General features: G+C 41.1%; 1 protein-coding gene across 1 annotated transcript in view; it reads left to right on the top strand.

The window, feature by feature from the left end:
* The first annotated feature begins 7335 nt into the window (after positions 1 to 7335).
* LOC133616167 (membrane progestin receptor gamma-B-like) overlaps positions 7336 to 21422 on the top strand; it is a 28601-nt gene continuing 14514 nt past the window's right edge. Inside the window, exons 1-3 of the mRNA XM_061975311.2 lie at positions 7336 to 7495; positions 10907 to 11033; positions 20725 to 20769. Of these exons, the coding sequence (XP_061831295.2) occupies positions 7429 to 7495; positions 10907 to 11033; positions 20725 to 20769 (239 nt within the window). The 5' untranslated portion in view covers positions 7336 to 7428. The remainder of the gene's footprint in view (positions 7496 to 10906; positions 11034 to 20724; positions 20770 to 21422) is intronic.

Below are 21422 nucleotides of genomic sequence, written 5' to 3'. Positions count from 1 at the left end.
GGTTTATCCGTTATACAGTGCTCAATACCGGGGTAGAGCGGAATATACGTTAGGTCAAGAATACAAAAAAATCCCCTGAAGAGCAGGCTTGTAGTGATGAAATAGCCTCTGTGTTTATATATATATATATGTATACATATATTTATATGTATGCATACATATATATATATATGTATACATATATGTATACATATATATATATATATGTGTGTATATGTATATATATCATTTGGTATATGAAATTATATATTACGGGAATTGGTTTGAATTTGATAATCGACTCTGAATCGGATTGTCACTTCAGGAATCGGAATCGTGAGTGGTAGATACCCATCCCTAGAATCCATATACTATTTGTTATATACTTAGGTAGGGAAACCGGTATTATACCCAAGTCATGTTCGGCATTCCATTTTAATTTTGATTTTTTTGGAAACATTTCTGTTCAACGAAACTAAGTTGTTGTTTTTTGCTTTTTTTGAGGTTTTCCATGAAGACAGCATCATCTCAGGCTACCGTTACCCCCGCAGCTCAGCCACCTACTGCATTCTGAGCATCTTTCAGCTGACTAATGAGACCCTGAACATTTGGACACACTTTTTGCCCACCTGGTATGTACAGCTCCAACACCGTGACATGTGCCTACAGCTAATTGCTTTAGTTTTCTATGTGAGGACATTTTGACATTTGTATCACCAATTTTGAAATATATTAAACTTTGCAATCTTATATTGTATTGCATGCTGGTGTTGCCTTGATTGGAACACCCAATACAGTAGAACCTGTACACAGTATGTCTATGTTGTAGATTTTTTTAAATTACAGTAGTACCCCAACTTAATAGCTTAATTGGTTCTGTGACAAAGCTCTTAACTCAAAACGTGTATTTCAAATCAACATCTCCAATTTAAATACTTTTGGAATCAATTTAATTGGTGTTTGGCCCCCTAAAACAGTGGTCCCCAACTTTTTTGTAACTGCGGACCGGTCAACGCTTGAAAATTTGTCCCACGGACCAGGGGGGTGGAGGGGTATGATTTTTTTTTTTTTTGTCATAAAAAAATACAATCATTTGTGCTTACGGACTGTATCCCTGCAGACTGTATTGATCTTAGACTTAGACTTAGACTTAGACAAACTTTATATATATTGTTATATCTTTATATATATATTTTATATATTGATATATAATGTAGGAACCAGAAATATTAATAACAGAAAGAAACAACCCTTTTGTGCGAATTAGTTTGAATGAGTATAAATGGGGGAAGGAGTTTTTTTGGGTTGGTGTACTAATTGTAAGTGTATCTTGTGTTTTTTATGTTGATTTAATAAAAAAATAAAAAAATAAAATAAAAAATATATATATATTTTTAATTTTTTTATTTCTCGTGCGGCCCGGTACCAATCGATCCACGGACCGGTACCGGGCTGAGGACCACTGCCCTAAAACACCACAATTTTAACATGTAACATGCCTTAAAAACTTTTAGTTAAGAAATTTTCTATAAAACAATATAATATACAACCAGCAATTAAAGTAGTTTTATAAAATAATGTATATATTTACCTTGGAGAGTGGACTTCTACAATATCTCCTTCAAGCCGCTTCTCAGTCCAAAACACACCATCAGCTTCTTCATATTTTCATGGATAAATGTACGTCGTTCGGATAATGCTAGCAGGTAAAACCAGTTAATTTGGTCGGATCTTACAGGGTTTTTTGTGACATTTGCTCCCCCAACTAATGACGGGGATGCTTGTAACTCTAAATGGTGCTTGCAACTTAAATCGGAACTATTAGCCGAGAGACCGCTCTTATCTCAAAACACTCTTAAGCTGTGGTTGAATTTGTGTTCTAGTGTTGCCAACTTCCTCATTATCACTAAGCAGTGGGAAATGACATGAATAACATAATTGCTGTGTCTGAGAAGTACATTTGCAAGCCACGCATAGTTTCGGTTTTGGTTGCAATGCTGCGTATGTCGACGTCAGTCAGGCACTTCGAGGGGTGTCGAGGTAAACAGGTTCCACTGGACACACAACAAACATGTTGGTCATTTTGGTGGTACTTATCCTGTGCTGAAAATACTCCATTTTACCACAACATAATGACTTGACATTATTTTGAATCATGTAACTTAAAAAAAATAAAATTTTCTACAAAATTCAGTGTCATATTTCTACAAATCTGCAAAATGATTAACTGGCAACTGTTTTGAGCACCATATTTACCTTTATTTATGATCACATGGGGCAACTTGTTCATCACTGGCTCCCTTTGTGTGAAACATGCAGACTTTTCTATGTAAATCTATTACCACAATCAATAAAATGAATGGGAATCGACCAACAGAAGCCAAAAAGTCAAAGTGTAATCATCCACAGGAGTCAACTAAAATGAGGTCAAGTTTAAGCAAGTAAAGTAAACCAGCGCATGAATAGAGGATTGTTTGTTTGTGTTTTAGTTACCATGAAAGATAGACCTCCTACAGTGTCACGAAACCTCCCTGGCAACGCATCACAGGACTCAAGTTGAACAGAAAATAATGCATATTGTTTTGCATTACTTTTAAAAGGGCTTTATCTACATTTACCTTTTGATTTATCCCACACGTAGTAAAAAAGTCAACTGTAATTTTGTATCTTTAATTGTGTACATCACCAGGCAGAGATGGTGTTATGGAAATTGTTATTTTTTACAGATTAGTAAATCAGGTTGAACCTGATTACGTCAGGTTAGAACAGACAAAAGGCGACATTGCACACATTCAAGTGACCTGAGTTTGTAATTACCATGTCCCTTGTATAATTCACTCACCCTAAAGAAGGGGTGTCAAACTCATTTTAGATCGGGGGCCACATGGAGAAAGATCTACAAACCCTGTTTCCATATGAGTTGGGAAATTGTGTTAGATGTAAATATAAACGGAATACAATGATTTGCAAATCCTTTTCAACCCATATTCAATTGAATGCACTACAAAGACAAGATATTTGATGTTCAAACTTATAAACTTTTTTTTTTTTTTTTGCAAATAATAATTAACTTAGAATTTCATGGCTGCAACACGTGCCAAAGTAGTTGGGAAAGGGCATGTTCACCACTGTGTTACATGGCCTTTCCTTTTAACAACACTCAGTAAACGTTTGGGAACTGAGGAGACACATTTTTTAAGCTTCTCAGGTGGAATTATTTCCCATTCTTGCTTGATGTACAGCTTAAGTTGTTCAACAGTCCGGGGGTCTCCGTTGTGGTATTTTAGGCTTCATAATGCGCCACACATTTTCAATGGGAGACAGGTCTGGACTAGAGGCAGGCCGGTCCAGTACCCGCACTCTTTTACTATGAAGCCACCTTGATGTAACACGTGGCTTGGCATTGTCTTGCTGAAATAAGCAGGGGCGTCCATGGTAACGTTGCTTGGATGTCAACATATGTTGGTCCAAAACCTGTATGTACCTTTCAGCATTAATGGCGCCTTAACAGATGTGTAAGTTACCCATGTCTTGGGCACTAATACACCCCCATACCATCACAGATGCTGGCTTTTCAACTTTGCGCCTATAGCAATCCGGATGGTTCTTTTCCTCTTTGGTCCGGAGGACACGACGTCCACAGTTTCCAAAAACAATTTGAAATGTGGACTCGTCAGACCGCAGAACACTTTTCCACTTTGTATCAGTCAATCTTAGATGAGCTCAGGCCCAGCGAAGCCGACGGCGTTTCTGGGTGTTGTTGATAAACGGTTTTCGCCTTGCATAGGAGAGTTTTAACTTGCACTTACAGATGTACCAACCAACTGTAGTTACTGACAGTGGGTTTCTGAAGTGTTCCTGAGCCCATGTAGTGATATCCTTTACACACTGATGTAGCTTGTTGATGCCGTACAGCCTGAGGGATCGAAGTGATTTCTCCAGATTCTCTGAACCCTTTGGTGATATTATGGACTGTAGATGGTGAAATCCCTAAATTCCTTGCAATAGCTGGTTGAGAAAGGTTTTTCTTAAACTGTTCCACAATTTGCTCACGCATTTGTTGACAAAGTGGTGACCCTCGCCCCATCCTTGTTTGTGAATGACTGAGCATTTCATGGAATCTACTTTTATACCCAATCATGGCACCCACCTGTTCCCAATTTGCCTGTTCACCTGTGGGATGTTCCAAATAAGTGTTTGATGAGCATTCCTCAACTTTATCAGTATTTATTGCCACCTTTCCAAACTTCTTTGTCACGTGTTGCTGGCATCAAATTCTAAAGTTAATGATTATTTGCAACAACAAAAAAATGTTTATCAGTTTGAACATCAAATATGTTGTCTTTGTAGCATATTCAACCGAATATGGGTTGAAAATGATTCGCAAATCATTGTATTCCGTTTATATTTACATCTAACACAATTTCCCAACTCATATGGAAACGGGGTTTGTAAATCACGGCACGATAACTTCAAAACAAAGACAACTTCAGATTGTTTTCTTTGTTTAAAAATAGAAGAAGCACATTCTGGTTGTTGGGTTTTTTTCACACTTGTTGCGGTTAATAATTTATTTGTCGTTATTTATATTTTACATAATACATTATGTGTATGTCAACTCATTGGTGTTAATTTTCAATCAAGATTAAAACAATTATATCAAAATCAAATTACAGGGTGTTATTTATGTAGTTGATCATTTTCCTCGACTGATGTACTAACATCATGTGGTTTATCTAGTACATATGTAGCATCATTTACAAAGATACAAATAATTGCTATTTGGACATCTAGTGGACACATTTAGAAAAGCTGTTTCTTTCATTAAAACATTTCAGGTTCATTTTTATACTTAGCAAACTCATCTTGCGTGCCAGATAAAACCTGTTTGCTGGCCTGATCCGGCCCTCAGGCACCCCTGCCATAAAGCCTTTTCATTAGAGATGATGGCCGATATTTGCGTTTTTTTAACTGATTGATGATCAGCTGATGAGTAGTGTTTACATGGATAAAGATTGTACTCAAGTAAAAGATTCCTTTAAAAAAGATGCACGCTCAGGGAAACACAATTACATTTCCCGCTTCCTTGTTACACACCTACATGAATTGGAAGGTTTTTGTCTTGCCAAAATACTGGCTCGAGTTTGAGAGCGAGCTGCAACCCAGCAGGCACAAGACATTGATACAACGTTGATCACACATATATGTTTTTCTAAAACTGACCTCGAAACAACATTTCAAAATAGTTGTATTTGTAAATTGAGCAAATTGTAAACGTTGGCGTCTAACGTTGGATTCAGGTTGTTGGTTGGGAAATGACCAAATTTCAATGGTCAATTCAACATCACAACTTGGCATTGAATAAATGTCGTCAAAAAGCATGTTGTTTCAATGTTGTATTTGTGTTGTAAAATATGGGTTGGCAAACGACCAAAATTCGATGATCAAATCAATGTCACAACTAGGGCTGCAACAACTAATCGATTAAATCGACTAAAATCGATTATAAAAATAGTTGGCGATTAATTTAGTCATCGATTCGTTGGATCTATGCTATGCGCATGCGCAGAGGCAATAGTTGTTTTTTTGTTTTTTTATAAACCTTTATTTATAAACTGCAACATGTACAAACAGCTGAGAAACAATAATCAAAATAAGTATGGTGCCAGTATGCTGTTTTTTCCCCCAATAAAATACTGGGAAGGATATAAATATAGTTTGTCTCTTTTATCCGATTATTAATCGATTAATCGAAGTAATAATCGACAGATTAATTGATTACCAAATTAATCGTTAGTTGCAGCCCTAGTCATTGATTAAATATTGTCCAAAAGCATGTTGTTTCAACGTTAGGTTTGAGTTGCTCAATGTCAGGATCAAATTCATCAAAGTCTTAAAGTGTGTTTAATGTCTTGGTGCCTGCTGGGAACAAACCATAAATGAGAGTAGTATTGGCTTTTGTTTAGTTATTGTGCACTACTCATTTTATTTTGTTAAAAATATATATATATGTAGCATTCAATAGCACAAATAAATATATTATTTACTAATAAATAATAAATCATCTGTTTTCAATAATAAATCAATTGTGAATTTGCTTGATAAAAGCTTGATAAAAATGTGTTATCGCGTTTACTTGATATAAAACATTTTCAGCTTCATAATCCAGTGTTTCTTAACCACCATTATTGGGCCGCGAGCGACCCCTACAGGGCCGCACAAAAATGCCTGTTTCTCATATGTGGTCCCCATAAACTGCAGAAGTACTCAGTTGTAATACGCCTTTTCACCACTTGTGGCAGTAATGACAATCTCAAACAGAAAGTCATAGAAAAATTTCTGAAGCGCAAAAATTATGACTAAAGTATTGAAGCTTTATGTTTATTTGCACTTAAATTGGAATTTATTATATTATGTATTATTTTTTTAATGTATCATTAATTTAGTTACAACCTGTATATTTTTGCACTGTGTAATCATATGTACATTTATTTGATCGGTTTGAGTCCCTTCGTCTGCAGTATATTTGATTAATATTTATTTTGGAATCAGCCTGACTTAAGCCTTGATAACAATCTTTGTGATTGACACATGGTTTCATATCATTTGACAAAGTTTATCCTGTTAAACTGTGAGTAGGTCACATGTAATTATTGAATACCATTAAAATACACAGTAGTATTACTAATTCAGTTTTAATATTTGAGTAGGCCCCAGGCCCACTGTTTATGGAAAAGTTGGGCCCTGAGGTCAAAAAGGTTAAGAACCTCTAATCTATTGTCAAAGTATCGGATCAAAACTCGAAATCGGATCGGAGCTGAGGCCAAAAAAAACTCATCGGGACTGGAGGGCAAAAATGTTGATCAGACATCCCTAATTTTCTAATTTCTTCATTCCACACGCTAGTATTCATGTTAGAACAATACTCGAGCCTGCAGCAGTGCTCTGTCTAATCAAAAGGCTCCCTTGTCTACCCAGTAGAAGGAGTAAGTACACACGTGTGCAGTGCTAACGGAGGTGAAAGATTGAGAAGTTGATGACAGGCATGACAAGAAAAAGGAGACGTCATCAGTGGCATATATAAAGAGTGTCACTCAAACGGTACATTGTACAGATAAATTAATTAATCAAGTTCAAGATAGTAACTCAATTCAGGTGGATTGAGAAATTTCTCCCAGAAAGAATTCAGAAGCACTGCCCTGAATTTAGTCGCATTGTTTTTTATTTATTTGTTCACTCCAGGTTAAAAAAAAAAAAGACTTAGGAGGGAACACCAAAGTTAATGATTTTCTAAATCTTCTTCCTGGCAGGTATTTCCTATGGAAACTAGTAAGCGTAGTGCTGATACAGACGGCATGGCAGCACACCTTCACATGGCCTCTGGTGGTCTTCCTGGTGTCCTGCTGCACGTACCCACTGGCATCCAGCTGTGCGCACACTTTCAGCAGCATGTCGGCGCGCGTGCGACACATCTGCTTTTATATCGACTACGGCGCACTGGGTTTCTACGGCCTGGGTGAGTGTGCTGAGTGATGTTTGCCACACGATACTGCTGATTAATTCGTAATGTTTGATGTATCGCTCTCAAAATGTCACAAAAAAACACCCCATCACCTCCTAGTGCATTTGTGTTATTTCCAGATGTTTAAAAATGACCTGTGTGAAGTTGCCCCCCCTTTTGCAAACTTTAAAATAACACTGCCCTTTGTTTGTGCTGTAAAAAAATTAGTTTGTGCCATTACGGTTTTTTAATGATTTTAAAATAGATTTTCTGACTGTTACATATACTGTAATATTGTACATGGTAATTGGGATTTGTTATAAATTCCATCCATCCATCCATTTTCTACCACTTGTGTATATATTATATAATAATATAATATAACATAATAATATAATTATAATAATCGGACTGTCTGATTGTGGCAGTCCGCTCCCTGTATGCTCAGTGCCAGAGCTTGGTCCGCATTGCCGGTAGTAAGTCGGACACGTTTCCAGTGAGGGTTGGACTCCGCCGAGGCTGCCCTTTGTCACCGATTCTGTTCATAACTTTTATGGACAGAATTTCTAGGCGCAGTCAAGGCGTTGAGGGGATCCGGTTTGGTGGCTGCAGGATTAGGTCTCTGCTTTTTGCAGATGATGTGGTCCTGATGGCTTCATCTGGCCAGGATCTTCAGCTCTCGCTGGATCGGTTCGCAGCCGAGTGTGAAGCGACTGGGATGAGAATCAGCACCTCCAAGTCCGAGTCCATGGTTCTCGCCCGGAAAAGGGTGGAGTGCCATCTCCGGGTTGGGGAGGAGATCTTGCCCCAAGTGGAGGAGTTCAAGTACCTCGGAGTCTTGTTCACGAGTGAGGGAAGAGTGGATCGTGAGATCGACAGGCGGATCGGTGCGGCGTCTTCAGTAATGCGGACGCTGTATCGATCCGTTGTGGTGAAGAAGGAGCTGAGCCGGAAGGCAAAGCTCTCAATTTACCGGTCGATCTACGTTCCCATCCTCACCTATGGTCATGAGCTTTGGGTTATGACCGAAAGGACAAGATCACGGGTACAAGCGGCTGAAATGAGTTTCCTCCGCCGGGTGGCGGGGCTCTCCCTTAGAGATAGGGTGAGAAGCTCTGCCATCCGGGAGGAGCTCAAAGTAAAGCCGCTGCTCCTCCACATTGAGAGGAGCCAGATGAGGTGGTTCGGGCATCTGGTCAGGATGCCACCCGAACGCCTCCCTAGGTAGGTGTTTAGGGCACGTCCGACCGGTAGGAGGCCGCGGGGAAGACCCAGGACACGTTGGGAAGACTATGTCTCCCGGCTGGCCTGGGAACGCCTCGGGGTCCCACAGGAAGAGCTGGACGAAGTGGCTGGGGAGAGGGAAGTCTGGGCTTCCCTGCTTAGGCTGCTGCCCCCGCGACCCGACCTCGGATAAGCGGAAGAAGATGGATGGATGGATGGATAATAATATAATATATCAGTGTATAAATGGGTTGTACTTGTATAGCGCTTTTCTACCTTCAAGGTACTCAAAGCGCTTTGACACTACTTCCACATTTACCCATTCACACACACATTCACACACTGATGGAGGGAGCTGCCATGCAAGGCGCTAACCAGCACCCATCAGGAGCAAGGGTGAAGTGTCTTGCTCAGGACACAACGGACATGACGAGGTTGGTACTAGGTGGGGATTGAACCAGGGACCCTCGGGTCGCGCACGGCCATTCTTTCCACTGCGCCACGCCGTCCCTATATACTGTATATATATTATGTAAATATTACATATATGTTATATTTTATATTGCTACTATGGTACATTTTTAGTCTACTTTATACCTTTTGTTTTCGCCCTCTTTTTGTGCCCTTGTGTGCATTATCCTTGCCATCCTTACCCTTTCCATCCTTTGTAACTGAGCTACTGCGTGGAACAATTTCCCTTGTGGATCATTAAAGTTTGTCTAAGTCTAAGTGTCAAAATCACCCCAAACTTGTCCCATTAATTTGTGCTACAATCGTGCTACATTTTTTGAGTAATTATTATAGTTTTTATGTTAACGTTTTAATGTTGTGAAAGGGGAACCACACTTATTTTATCGTTCACAATCATTATGAAAGACATGACGAAGGATGTTATTTGTCTATGAATGTTCTCATTCATCCAGGTCATTGTAATCTCAGGGCATTCATTCGCAACTGGACTGTTTGGGTTGTCTTAGAAGACGTTTCGCCTCTAATCCGAGTAGGCTTCATCAGTCCATGCTCATAGACTTAGATTGGTCAGATCTAGTCTTAGACTTAAATTGGTCAGATCTAGTCTAGCGGCTGGTGCCAATACCTCAGTAGGCTTCATCAGTCCATGCTCATAGACTTAGATTGGTCATATGTTGTCTAAGACTTACATTGGTCAGATTTAGTCTAGCGCAGTGGTTCTTAACCTGGGTTCGATCGAACCCTAGGGGTTCGGCGGAGGTCAAAACACACCTGACTCATCGTGTAAATAAAAACTTCTCCCTATCGGCGTATTACGGATACGGCAACAGCAGAAGTCACACTGATTTACAGGTGTGTAATTTGTTGTGAGTTTATGCACTGTGTTGGTTTTGTTCTTTGAACAAGGTGATGTTCATGCACGGTTCATTTTGTGCACCAGTAAAAAAAACATGGTAACACTCTAGTATGGGGAACATATTCACCATTAATTAGTTGCTTATTAACATGCAAATTAGTAACATATTGGCTCTTAACTAATCATTATTAAGTACTTATTAATGCCTTATTCACCTTTTAAGAATCCCCCCTAACTTGTTCCAATTGTTTGTGCTGCAATTTTGTTTGTTGAACTGTTATAGTTGTTTTGTTATTAACGTTTTATTACTCATAGCCAGCCTGTAGTTTTTATGTTAAAAACGCTTTGTATTTTTTTTGTTATTGACTTGTTATCATTCATAACCAGACCGACAGCCATGTCAAAATCTCCCTAAACTTGTCCCAAACGTTTGTGCTACATTTGTGCTGGTTTGTGCTGAAAAATTAACTATTCTAGTTTTTATGTTATGGGGCTGGTTGTGTATAATAACTTGTTAACAACATAAAAACTATAACATGTTAATAACATGAAAACTATAGTAGATAGACAAAAAAATGAAGCACAAACATAGCACAAACTGACGTGACAAAAGTTTGGGGAGGTTTTGCTGGTTATAAATAACAAAACGTTGATAAAATAAAAATTATAATAGATAAAAACGATTTTGACATGGTGACGTTACTAGTCAGAACAAGTATTTTAGAATCAAATAAAAACTGTAATGGTACAAACAAAAATCTTTACAGGCACAAACGTAGCACAATTCAATGGCATTTGAATATTTGCAATGATAAGCGGGGTCAACTTCACACAGGTTTTAAAAATGAGGTTTGTAAAATTGTGTTGCACTTCAGGGTCTGCAATTACGTATTCAGCTTACGTATTCCCGGACAAGTGGGTGAACGGCTTCTTCCACCGTTGCTTCGTCCCTGTGGCTTTGCTCAACTCTATCATCTGCACCGGCTTGGCCTGTTACACCAGGTACTGTAAAAGATTCATCTGAAATCTTACCGTTATCTCTCAGGATCACGCTTATCAACATCCCAGCGCGTCTGCAGCAGTGTTTCCCACAGATTGGCATTCTATTTATGGCGGGGGTGTGGCCAAAGGTGTAGTGTAGCGTGTAACGTCATCATATTTTCTGTATAATTGGTTAGGTTTTTTGTTTTTTTAAATGCTAAAAAAAAAAGAATATATTTAAAGACGAATCTGTGTTATTAGTATCAACATATCTTTCTTACATTCTTACATTCTCCTCTCTGAGCTGCCACCTTACCGTGGTAGAGGAGTTTGCGTGTCCCAATGATCCTAGGAGCTATGTTGTCCGGGGGTTTCTATGCCCCCTGGTAGGGTCTCCCAAGGCAAACTGGTCCTAGGTGAGGGATCAGACAAAGAGCAGCTCGAAGACCTCGATGAAGAACACAAACAAAGGACCCAGATTTCCCTCGCACGGACGCGGGTCACCGGGGCCCCCCTCTGGAGCCAGGCCCGGAGGTGGGGCACGATGGCGAGCGCCTGGTGGCCGGGCCTGTCCCCATTGGGCCCGGCCGGGCACAGCCCGAAGAGGCAACGTGGGTCCCCCCTCCAATGGGCTCACCACCCATAGCAGGGGTCATAGAGGTCGGGTGCAGTGTGAGCTGGGCGGCAGCCGAGGGCAGGGCACTTGGCGGTCCGATCCTCGGCTACATAAGCTGGCTCTTGGGACGTGGAACGTCACTTCGCTGGGGGGGAAGGAGCCTGAGCTAGTGCGTGAGGTGGAGAAGTTCCGGCTAGATATAATCGGACTCACTTCGACGCACAGCAAGGGCTCTGGAACCACTTCTCTTGAGAGGGGCTGGACTCTCTTCCACTCTGGCGTTGCCGGCAGTGAGAGGCGACGGGCTGGGGTGGCAATTCTTGTTGCCCCTCGGCTCAAAGCCTGCACGTTGGAGTTCAACCCAGTGGACGAGAGGATAGCTTCCCTCCGCCTTCGGGTGGGGGGACGGGTCCTGACTGTTGTTTGCGTTTACGCGCCAAACGGCAGCTCAGAGTACCCACCCTTTTTGGATTCACTCGAGGGAGTACTGGAGAGTGCTCCCCCGGGTGATTCCCTCGTTCTACTGGGGGACTTCAACGCTCATGTTGGCAGCGACAGTGAAACCTGGAGAGGTGTGATTGGGAAGAATGGCCGCCCGGATCTGAACCCGAGTGGTGTTCTGTTATTGGACTTTTGTGCTAGTCACAGATTGTCGATAACAAACACCATGTTCAAACATAAGGGTGTCCATATGTGCACTTGGCACCAGGACACCCTAGGCCGCAGTTCCATGATCGACTTTGTAGTTGTGTCATCGGATTTGCGGTCTCATGTTTTGGACACTCGGGTGAAGAGAGGGGCGGAGCTTTCTACCGATCACCACCTGGTAGTGAGTTGGCTGCGATGGTGGGGGAGGATGCCGGACAGACCTGGCAGGCCCAAACGCATTGTGAGGGTTTGCTGGGAACGCCTGGCAGAGTCTCCTGTCAGAGAGAGTTTCAATTCCCACCTCCGGAAGAACTTTGAACATGTCACGAGGGAGGTGCTGGACCTTGAGTCCGAGTGGACAATGTTCCGTACCTCTATTGTCGAGGCGGCCGATTGGAGCTGTGGCCGCAAGGTAGTTGGTGCCTGTCGTGGCGGTAATCCTAGAACCCGTTGGTGGACGCTGGCGGTGAGGGATGCCGTCAGGCTGAAGAAGGAGTCCTATCGGGTTCTTTTGGCTCATGGGACTCCTGAGGCAGCAGACAGGTACCGACAGGCCAAGCGGTGTGCGGCTTCAGCGGTCGCGGAGGCAAAAACTCGGACATGGGAGGAGTTCGGGGAGGCCATGGAAAAAGACTTCCGGACGGCTTCGAAGCAATTCTGGACCACCATCCGCCGCCTCAGGAAGGGGAAGCAGTGTAGTGTCAACACCGTGTATGGTGGGGCTGGTGCTCTGCTGACCTCGACTGCGGATGTTGTGGATCAGTGGAGGGAATACTTCGAAGACCTCCTCAATCCTACCAGCACGTCTTCCTATGAGGAAGCAGGGCCTGGGGAATCTGTGGTGGGCTCTCCTATTTCTGGGGCTGAGGTTGCCGAGGTAGTTAAAAAGCTCCTCGGTGGCAAGGCCCCGGGGGTGGATGAGATCCGCCCGGAGTTCCTTAAGGCTCTGGATGTTGTGGGGCTGTCTTGGTTGACAAGACTCTGCCACATCGCGTGGACATCGGGGGCTGTACCTCTGGATTGGCAGACCGGGGTGGTGGTTCCTCTCTTTAAAAAGGGGAACCGGAGGGTGTGTTCCAACTATCGTGGGATCACACTCCTCAGCCTTCCCGGTAAGGTCTATTCAGGTGTACTGGAGAGGAGGCTACGCCGGATAGTCGAACCTCGGATTCAGGAGGAACAGTGTGGTTTTCGTCCTGGTCGTGGAACTGTGGACCAGCTCTATACTCTCGGCAGGGTCCTTGAGGGTGCATGGGAGTTTGTCCAACCAGTCTACATGTGCTTTGTGGACTTGGAGAAGGCATTCGACCGGGTACCCCGGGAAGTCCTGTGGGGAGTGCTCAGAGAGTATGGGGTAACGGACTGTCTTATTGTGGCAGTTCGCTCCCTGTATAATCAGTGTCAGAGCTTGGTCCGCATTGCCGGCAGTAAGTCGGACACGTTTCCAGTGAGGGTTGGACTCCGCCAAGGCTGCCCTTTGTCACCGATTCTGTTCATAACCTTTATGGACAGAATTTCTAGGCGCAGTCAGGGCGTTGAGGGGATCTGGTTTGGTGGCTACAGGATTAGGTCACTGCTATTTGCAGATGATGTGGTCCTGATGGCTTCCTCCGGCCAGGATCTTCAGCTCTCACTGGATCGGTTCGCAGCCGAGTGTGAAGCGACTGGGATGGGAATCAGCACCTCCAAGTCCGAGTCCATGGTTCTCTCCCGGAAAAGGGTGGAGTGCCATCTCCGGGTTGGGGAGGAGATCTTGCCCCAAGTGAAGGAGTTCAAGTACCTTGGAGTCTTGTTCACGAGTGGGGGAAGAGTGGATCGTGAAATCGACAGGCGGATCGGTGCGGCGTCTTCAGTAATGCGGACGCTGTATCGATCCGTTGTGGTGAAGAAGGAGCTGAGCCGGAAGGCAAAGCTCTCGATTTACTGGTCAATCTACGTTCCCATCCTCACCTATGGTCATGAGCTTTGGGTCATGACCGAAAGGACAAGATCACGGGTACAAGCGGCCGAAATGAGTTTCCTCCGCCGAGTGGCGGGGCTCTCCCTTAGAGATAGGGTGAGAAGCTCTGTCATTCGGGGGGAGCTCAAAGTAAAGCATCTGCTCCTCCACATCGAGAGGAGCCAGATGATGTGGTTCGGGCATCTGGTCAGGATGCCATCCGAACGCCTCCCTAGGAAGGTGTTTCGGGCACGTCCGACCGGTAGGAGGCCACGGGGAAGACCCAGGACACGCTGGGAAGACTATCTCTCCCGGCTGGCCTGGGAACGCCTCGGGATCCCCCGGGAGGTGCTGGACGAAGTGGCTGGGGAGAGGGAAGTCTGGGCTTCCCTGCTTAAGCTGCTGCCCCCGCGACCCGACCTCGGATAAGCGGAAGAAGATGGATGGATGGATGGATGGACATTATATCATTGTATCGTTTTTGCTGTATTTTACAATTGTTTTATTACTACACTGTAAAACAGGCTTCACTTTGTACAGCCCTGGTTCATTTACATATATTTTTCTGCACTCCATGAATGTTGGAATTTGCTTTAACAGTCCTTTAAAACAAAGATTAAAAAAAAAGTTCAACTTAAAGTTGTCTATTGATAGTCTCAACAATGAAGTTACTTTAAAGGGGAACATTATCACAATTTCAGAAGGGTTAAAACCATTAAAAATCAGTTCCCAGTGGCTTATTTTATTTTTCGAAGTTTTTTTCAAAATTTTACCCATCACGCAATATCCCTAAAAAAAGCTTCAAAGTGCCTGATTTTAACCATCGTTATATACACCCGTCCATTTTCCTGTGACGTCACACAGTGATGCCAATACAAACAAACATGGCGCATAGAACAGCAAGGTATAGCGACATTAGCTCAGATTCAGACTCGGATTTCAGCGGCTTAAGCGATTCAACAGATTACGCATGTATTGAAACGGATGGTTGTAGTGTGGAGGCAGGTAGCGAAAACGAAATTGAAGAAGAAACTGAAGCTATTGAGCCATATCCGTTTGAACCGTATGCAAGCGAAAACGACGAAAACGACACGACAGCCAGCGACACGGGAGAAAGCGAGGACGAATTTGGCGATCGCCTTCTAACCAACGATTGGTATGTGTTTGTTTGGCATTAAAGGAAACTAACAACTATGAACTAGGTTTACAGCATATGAAATACATTTGGCAACAACATGCACTTTGAGAGTGCAGACAGCCCAGTTTTCATCAATTAATATATTCTGTAGACATACCCTCATCCACTCTCTTTTCCTGAAAGCTGATCTGTCCAGTCCAGTTGGAAATGCATCTGCTTTGAGTGTCGCAGGATATCCACACATTCTTGCCATCTCTGTCGTAGCATAGCTTTTGTCGGTAAAGTGTGCGGAACAAACGTCCAATTTCTTGCCACTTTCGCATCTTTGGGTCACTGGTGCAACTTGAATCCGTCCCTGTTCGTGTTGTTACACCCTCCGACAACACACCGACGAGGCATGATGTCTCCAAGGTACGGAAAACAGTCGAAAAAACGGAAAATAACAGAGCTGATTTGACTTGGTGTTTGTAATGTGTTTGAGAAAATGGCGGATTGCTTCCCGATGTGACGTCACAACGTTCCGAGAGCGAATAATAGAAAGGCGTTTAATTCGCCAAAATTCACCAATTTAGAGTTCGGAAATCGGTTACAAAAATATATGGTCTTTTTTCTGCAACATTAAGGTATATATTGACGCTTACATAGGTCTGGTGATAATGTTCCCCTTTAAAACTGAGTACACTTAGGAAAGTACATTGACGTACACACAAAGTGCCCGTACATGTAGGAATCATGTTAAATTGACAATACAGTTTGGTATGAACTGCAAAAAGGCAATACAACCATGCACGATAAAGGTTGGCTCCTGGTTGGCTAGCTTAATGCTAACATAAAATGGTTGAACCCATTGATAGGCTAACAAAAAATAGCCTTACGATAGCTCTTAGCTTGTACAAACGTTTAACAAATGAAATTTTAACGAAACAAAATTGACATTAAACAACAAATGCTTTTCACAAACATATAGTCACTAAACTTTGTGGAAAAGAATGCAAAAGTCTGACTTTGTACTACTACACGTGTGTGCGTACTGTATTGTTACAGAAGTCTGTTGCTCAAATCTCAAACTCTAGTTTTAAAACACACAACATATTAGGGCTGCAAATCTTTGGGTGTCCCACGATTCGATTCAATATCGATTCTTGGGGTCACGATGCGATTATAAATCGATTTTTTCGATTCAATGCGATTCTCGATTCAAAAACGATATTTTTCCGATTCAAAACAATTCTCTATTCATTCAATACCTAGGATTTCAGCAGGATCTACCCCAGTCTGCCGACATGCAAGCAGAGTAGTAGATTTTTGTAAAAAGCTTTTATAATTGTAAAGGACAAGGCTTTATCAACTGATTGCAATAATGTAAATTTGTTTTAACTATCAAATGAACCAAAAATATGACTTATTTTATCTTTGTGAAAATATTGGACACAGTGTGTTGTCAAGCTTATGAGATGCAATGCAAGTGTAAGCCACTGTGACACTATTGTTCTTTATTTTTTTTATAAATGTCTAATGATAATGTCAATGAGGGATTTTTAATCACTGCTAGGTTGAAATTGTTACTAATATTGATACTGTTGTTGATAATATTCATTTTTGTTTCACTACTTTTGGATTGTTCTGTGTCGTGTTTGTGTCTTCTCTCAATTGCTCTGTTTATTGCTGTTCTGAGTGTTGCTGGGTCGGGTTTGGTTTTGGAATTGTATTGCATTGTTATGGTATTGCTTTGTATTATTTTGTTGGATTGATTAATAAAAAAAAATAAGATAAAAAAATAAATAAATAAATAAAAATAAAAATCGATTTTTGAAAAATGAGAATCGATACTGAATCGTACAACGTGAGAATCGAGATTTGAATTCGAATCAATTTTTTTCCCACACTCCTACAACATATTGTCAATATTTTGTGAACAAACATGATTCACATACCTTCCTTGTATCGCAAAATATAAAAAAAAGAAATCATCCATCCATCCATCCATTTTTCTACCGCAGAAATAATCTTTTTTAAATTTAGATATTTATTTTTTACTTGTAAATTTATGAATGCATGTATGGGAAACACTGTACAACATTTCATGCGTTTTGTCTGCCCTGTGTATTCTCTTTAGTTGCAGTGTCCTCACTGGCATTTGTCCATGCATGGTTTCAGTTGCATAATTGGCCATGTCGCATGTGCATGCAATAGTTAAAAAGACTCAACATTTTTTAGTTTTATATGTATTTGTCTTAAAGCACACTCCTCGGGCTTGTGCATGTGTCCTGCATGTCTGGATCTCCACTCTCCCACGGCAAATATTTGGGTTCAAATCTCTACTTACTTGTTTCATGTTTTTCTCATCCTTTTCTGGGCTTTTCTAGTTTCATTGGATTCCTAAAATTGTCCATCGGTGTAAATGTGATTGGTTGTCATTGTGAATCTTGTTATACAGTATATGTGTACAGGGTGTACTCCAAAGCCATCTGTGGGTAGGCCCCAGTGCAAAATTACTCCCAGCTCACTGGGGACAAGTGGATATATGGATATACAAAGTGTTACAAACCCATTACCAACAATCCAAAACAGGGCCCCCAGTATAATTACAGCCTTGCTGTCTGGGATGAGAGAGCAAGCATTTTTTTTAATGTGACAGTACCTTCTCTTTATTTTGATCATTTCCACTTGATCTCATTATCTCTGCTCCTCCTATGTTAGCCAAGCATCTCCTTTCCCGACTGGTGTCTTCCCCAGCTGTCCCTTTTTGTCCAGTCTTTGTTAGATCCTCATCAGCTGTTGTGTCAGATATTGTGTGTCTGTACTTCTCCTGTGCTCCTTGGCAAGGCAAAGCAAATGTATTTATAGAGCACAATTTGTACATAAGGCAATTCAAAATGCTATCCATCCATCCATCCATTTTCTCCCGCTTTACAGAAAATTACAAGAAGGCAAAAACAAATAATGAAATACTCATAAATTAAATGTAAAAAATATATGTAAAAAAATGTATCATAAACTTAATTAAATTAAAATTAAAATCAAAGAGTGTTGGTAAAATACATTCGATTGTTATACGCACAATTAAATAAAAGTGTTTCCAGCCTGGATTTGAAAATTGTCAAAATTTGAGGGCTGTCTCACATCTTCTGGAAGACTCATCCAGATTTTAGGAGCCTCGCCATGTTTGGTCCTGACTCTGAGGTTCTCAGAGCTCGAGATGGTTCATATGGCTCTAACATGTCAGAGATTGGCACAATACCATGCCAAGACAATGACCTAAACACCGGACTAATATGGTCATATTTCCTGGTTCTAGTCAGGACTCGAGCAGCAGCATTCTTTATGTACTGCAGCTGCTTTACAGGCTGTTTAGAGGCCCCAGTGAGACGGCCATTAAAGTAGTCTAACCTGTTGTAGACAAAGGCATGGATTAGTCTTTCTATGTCTGACTTAGACAGTATTTCTGTGATTTTGGCAATGTTTTTCAGGTGGTAAAAAGCTGCAGATGTTATTGACTTAATGTGGCCGTTAATGTTCAAGTCTGAGTCACTTATTTTCTTCTTACGTTGCCATCGGTGCTTTTCTTTGGCATTTTGTTGTTGCCAACGCGCTCTCAAAATGTTTGCATCAAATTGAATCGCCCCCTCTTGCAGGTTGCAGGTTATACAGTAGATCCTATTTAGTTTTTAAACATCTGGTGTGCATTTAATAAGATTTTTTAAACCAACCCCGTATTTGCATTACTTTAATCTTAAGCACTCTTTTTTTCCCACAATATTTGTATTTATCTCCAAACTGCAATAAACCAAAAACAATCTATCTATAGTAGCCAAGCAGCATAGGCCATCATCTCTTGCCCAGGCCACCTGCATTATTGTATGTGTCCTAAAGGCCAGTGAATAAAATGACACTATGTTGTTTTCTTGCTAACTTTACAGTAATTACAAAAAGGTACAGTAAATAACATGTATCCACAAAACTGCAAAAACATTAAAAAAAATCAATGTACGGAATAGTGCAACCTCAATTTGCAAACTTTATTGGGTTCATAAACAGAAAAGTTTGTATATTGAAGCAAATGTCTCATTATAAATATGAATAATGGGTTCTAGCCTTGACAAAAGTCCATATTTATTAAAAGTTTGTTTAGTTTGAACACAATACAAAGCACTATACAGTACTGTATATCAAACAAACACAAAAAAAGGACCAAAACAACAATGAGCTGAACTGTCCTCGTTTTCAGCCGCCCTGTTGACACGCACACACACTGTCACTAGCCCTGTTGTGCACTCACAGTTTGAAATCACAACACTCATTAACTTTAACAGTCAGGTGGCTTTAACGTTTAGGAATACACAATAAAATTCACTCTACTTTGTCGGGTAATCTTTTTGGCATTCAGCGGAAGGTAGGGGGAGGTGGGAGGAGGCAGTGTTGATAACGCTGTGCATACTTCCTGAATGTTTCAAACCACACATCACTTTTCCATTGCTTTCTTTGGACTCATATTGAGCTAGCAAAACTAGAAAAATGCTGTAAAAAGGCTAAAAGCGCCTAAACACTGCTCAGCTGTCAAACAATGAGGACCGGAAATTGATCAGCTCGCCCAAAATGGCGAGGCACACGATGGTGGATGAAAGGTTCGTCCACGGAGACAAGGGTCGTATACCAAAGCGTATTTTTGTTCAGTCTGTGGTTCGCAAATCAAAAAGTTTATACTATCAGGGGTTTATAAATCGAGGTTCCACTGTATAAGTCAAGTTTTATTCATACATATTCCTTTCCCACCTGAATCATAACTCAAGTGTATCAAATATGAGCTGTAAAAGACTATAAAAATGGGACCCATTACCTCCCTGCTTGGCACTCAGCATCAAGGGTTGGAATTGGGGTTTAAATCACCAAGTATGATTCCCGGGCGCGGCCACCGCTGCTGCTCACTGTTCCTCTCACCTCCCAGGGGGTGAGGGTGATGGGTCAAATGCAGAGGGTAATCTCACCGCAGTGAGTGTGTGTGTGACTATCATTAAAAAAAGAAAGAAAGAAATGAAATTACAGACATTTTTCATAACACAGCCATCTGCTGGAGTATTGCTCCAGAGTACTTTGCAATCGGCGTCATTTATTATTTGACACCAAATCAGCAAACGTACTTGTTCTGTGTCAGTCATGTCACCTCTTAATGTATGAAAAGTGAAAGTACTGCACATTAATTGATATTAATTAACGGCAATTGAGATACAGTGAGATAAAGTAATCAGTTTGCTACAGTACTTTGAAAAGAGGTAAGACTGAGTGACCAAAGCACACGGTTACACATCCTGCTTCATTGACTTTATGAAAAAAAATGGAAAGTAACTAATTGGTATTTTTTGCTCATCACCAGGCTTGGATTTCCATTTCTTCATTACGATCACGATGTTGTAAAACGGTAAGTGTTTCTCTCGCTTTCTGTCTTTTCATTGCATTTTGGTCACAATTTTCTTCTTTCTTTATTTTCTTTTTTTTTAACTTATTTTCGAACATGAACACACATACAGTAAAGTATATCACACAATTTAATATCATTTCTCTTTACATCATGTCCGAAAAGGAGTTGGAAGAAGTAAAGCTTATTTAATCCTACCCCTTTCCCACTTCAGAGCGTTTACACATACATATGTTCTTTTACTGTCTTCTTTTTGTAACACAATTGCATCAGTGAATGACTAATACAGAAGTTCTTGTAATAGGTAATTAAGTCAGTCATGATAAACATACCGTATTTTTTGGACTATAAGTCGCAGTTTTTTCATAGTTTGGCCGGGGGTGCGACTTATACTCAGGAGCGACTTATGTGTGAAATTATTAACACATTACCGTAAAATATCAAATAATATTATTTAGCTCATTCACGTAAGAGACTAGACGTATAAGATTTCATGGGATTTAGCGATTAGGAGTGACAGATTGTTTGGTAAACGTATAGCATGTTCTATATGTTATAGTTATTTGAATGACTCTTACCATAATATGTTGCGTTAACATACCAGGCACGTTCTCAGTTGGTTATTTATGCGTCATATAACGTACACTTATTCAGCC

Source organism: Nerophis lumbriciformis, linkage group LG15, assembly GCF_033978685.3.
Source record: "Nerophis lumbriciformis linkage group LG15, RoL_Nlum_v2.1, whole genome shotgun sequence".
Classification (NCBI taxonomy): domain Eukaryota; kingdom Metazoa; phylum Chordata; class Actinopteri; order Syngnathiformes; family Syngnathidae; genus Nerophis; species Nerophis lumbriciformis.
Note: the sequence above shows the minus strand (reverse complement) of the source record. Positions and strands in the feature narration are given on the sequence as shown.